General features: G+C 48.2%; 1 protein-coding gene across 1 annotated transcript in view; it reads right to left on the minus strand.

Moving 5' to 3' along the window:
- CSUI_004219 (ccr4-associated factor family protein) overlaps positions 1-1,517 on the minus strand; it is a 5,929-nt gene continuing 4,412 nt past the window's right edge. The window contains exon 3 of the mRNA XM_068064412.1: positions 1-1,486. Coding sequence (XP_067923612.1) covers positions 1,193-1,486 — 294 coding nt within the window. The 3' untranslated portion in view covers positions 1-1,192. The remainder of the gene's footprint in view (positions 1,487-1,517) is intronic.

The following is a 1,517-nucleotide window of genomic DNA, read 5'->3' on the forward strand; positions in this document are numbered from 1 at the left end:
GGTCTTTTTGCGAGACTCCTAGACATGCAAGACGGTGTATAGAGCCATATTGCCATAGGGAAGGCCTCTCCTTGTCTTCATAGCCATGGTCACTATTATATGCAGAACAGTGTGCATCCACCCAAGGAATCGTCTGATACCTTCCCTCATCCCATGTCTTCCGTCAAGAAAAAGCAGCGACAAGAAGAGCCCACCCTCCCTTTCTCTTGAGATACAACGAAGATGACGACAGATTCCAAAAGCATAAAAGAGAAGGACAGACAGAAGAGCATGATCTGAGTCCAGATAGATAGATAGACAGATACTGGAGACACCGGGTAGAAGGTATCTAGACAAGTACGTACGTCGAGAGAGAGACGCTTGGGAAAACAACCCCCCACACATCAAAGTGTCCGGTGTATGTACACCTACAGGAGGATACAACGGAAAGAACATGAGGAAGCACAGAGAAAAAAGAAGAGGGGAGCGACAGAAGATCTTCTTTCTCGATGCCCTTCACATCTCTCCCCCCATCCCGCTCTTTTAGATGGAGAGAAAAAGGAAGCAAAAGCGCCCAGCGACCAACCACGTCATCGACACCACCATAGACAGAGAAAGAATCTAAGTCCCCTTCCTTCTTCTTGTCTTCTTCATATGAAGTGTACTGTGAAAAAACAAGCAATATCTTAGGAAACAACACGTAAGTGCCCTATTCTCGCTTTGTATCTTCTCCCGCTAGTCCTCTTACATCGAGTGTGACGGCGGAAGAAGATGTGGACAGATATACCCCTCTGTACATCCTAGTCTTTACTTCGAAACTGGATGTGTAAACTACACACTTGCATATTTCTATGATAGAGCCATTACTTGTATGTACCCTCCTCCTTCCACCTATACATCTATAAACATGTATAGATAGATGTATGTGAAAGACCTCTCCGTCTGTTGAGAAAGAAGAGATAGGAAGCTCATACACATGCAAACGTCGTTCGCTTCTTTCTCTTTTTCTCTCCTCCTCTTCCTCTCTTCTTGGAGTTCACACCCTACCTCCCCCCATGCCCATACATAACAGCTTCTCTTTCTCTGACTGCACGTCTTATCATATGCATCATCAATGGCATCAAGAGCCCTCTCACACCGTGGTGTGCACCTCCTGTTTTTTTCCTATTTCGCTCTCTCGCGGCTCTCTCTTGTGATATCTTCAACTCTTCTTCTACTCCTGCTGCAATGCCGTCTTCGTAGCAGGGGCTTGTGATGAGACAGCACCGGAAAGAGAACCCTCGCCTGCTCCTCTCCCTCCACCCCCCGCTGTAGTTGCTGACGCTGTTGTCGAGCCACTCTTTTTGCTTGCTCCTGCCCATACACCTCCGAAACTCGCATTAGCACTACTACTACCACTGCTTGCGTTAGCTGCTGTTGCCCCAGCTGACCCACCTGACGATGAAGATCCTGTTCCACCTCCTCCTCCCCATACATTCCCAGCCCCTCCCATCACACCACCACTCGTCTTGCTCTCCCCCCCTGGGATCCCTTGTTCA

This window comes from Cystoisospora suis (assembly GCF_002600585.1).
Source record: "Cystoisospora suis strain Wien I chromosome Unknown contig_1940, whole genome shotgun sequence".
NCBI classification, from domain to species: domain Eukaryota; phylum Apicomplexa; class Conoidasida; order Eucoccidiorida; family Sarcocystidae; genus Cystoisospora; species Cystoisospora suis.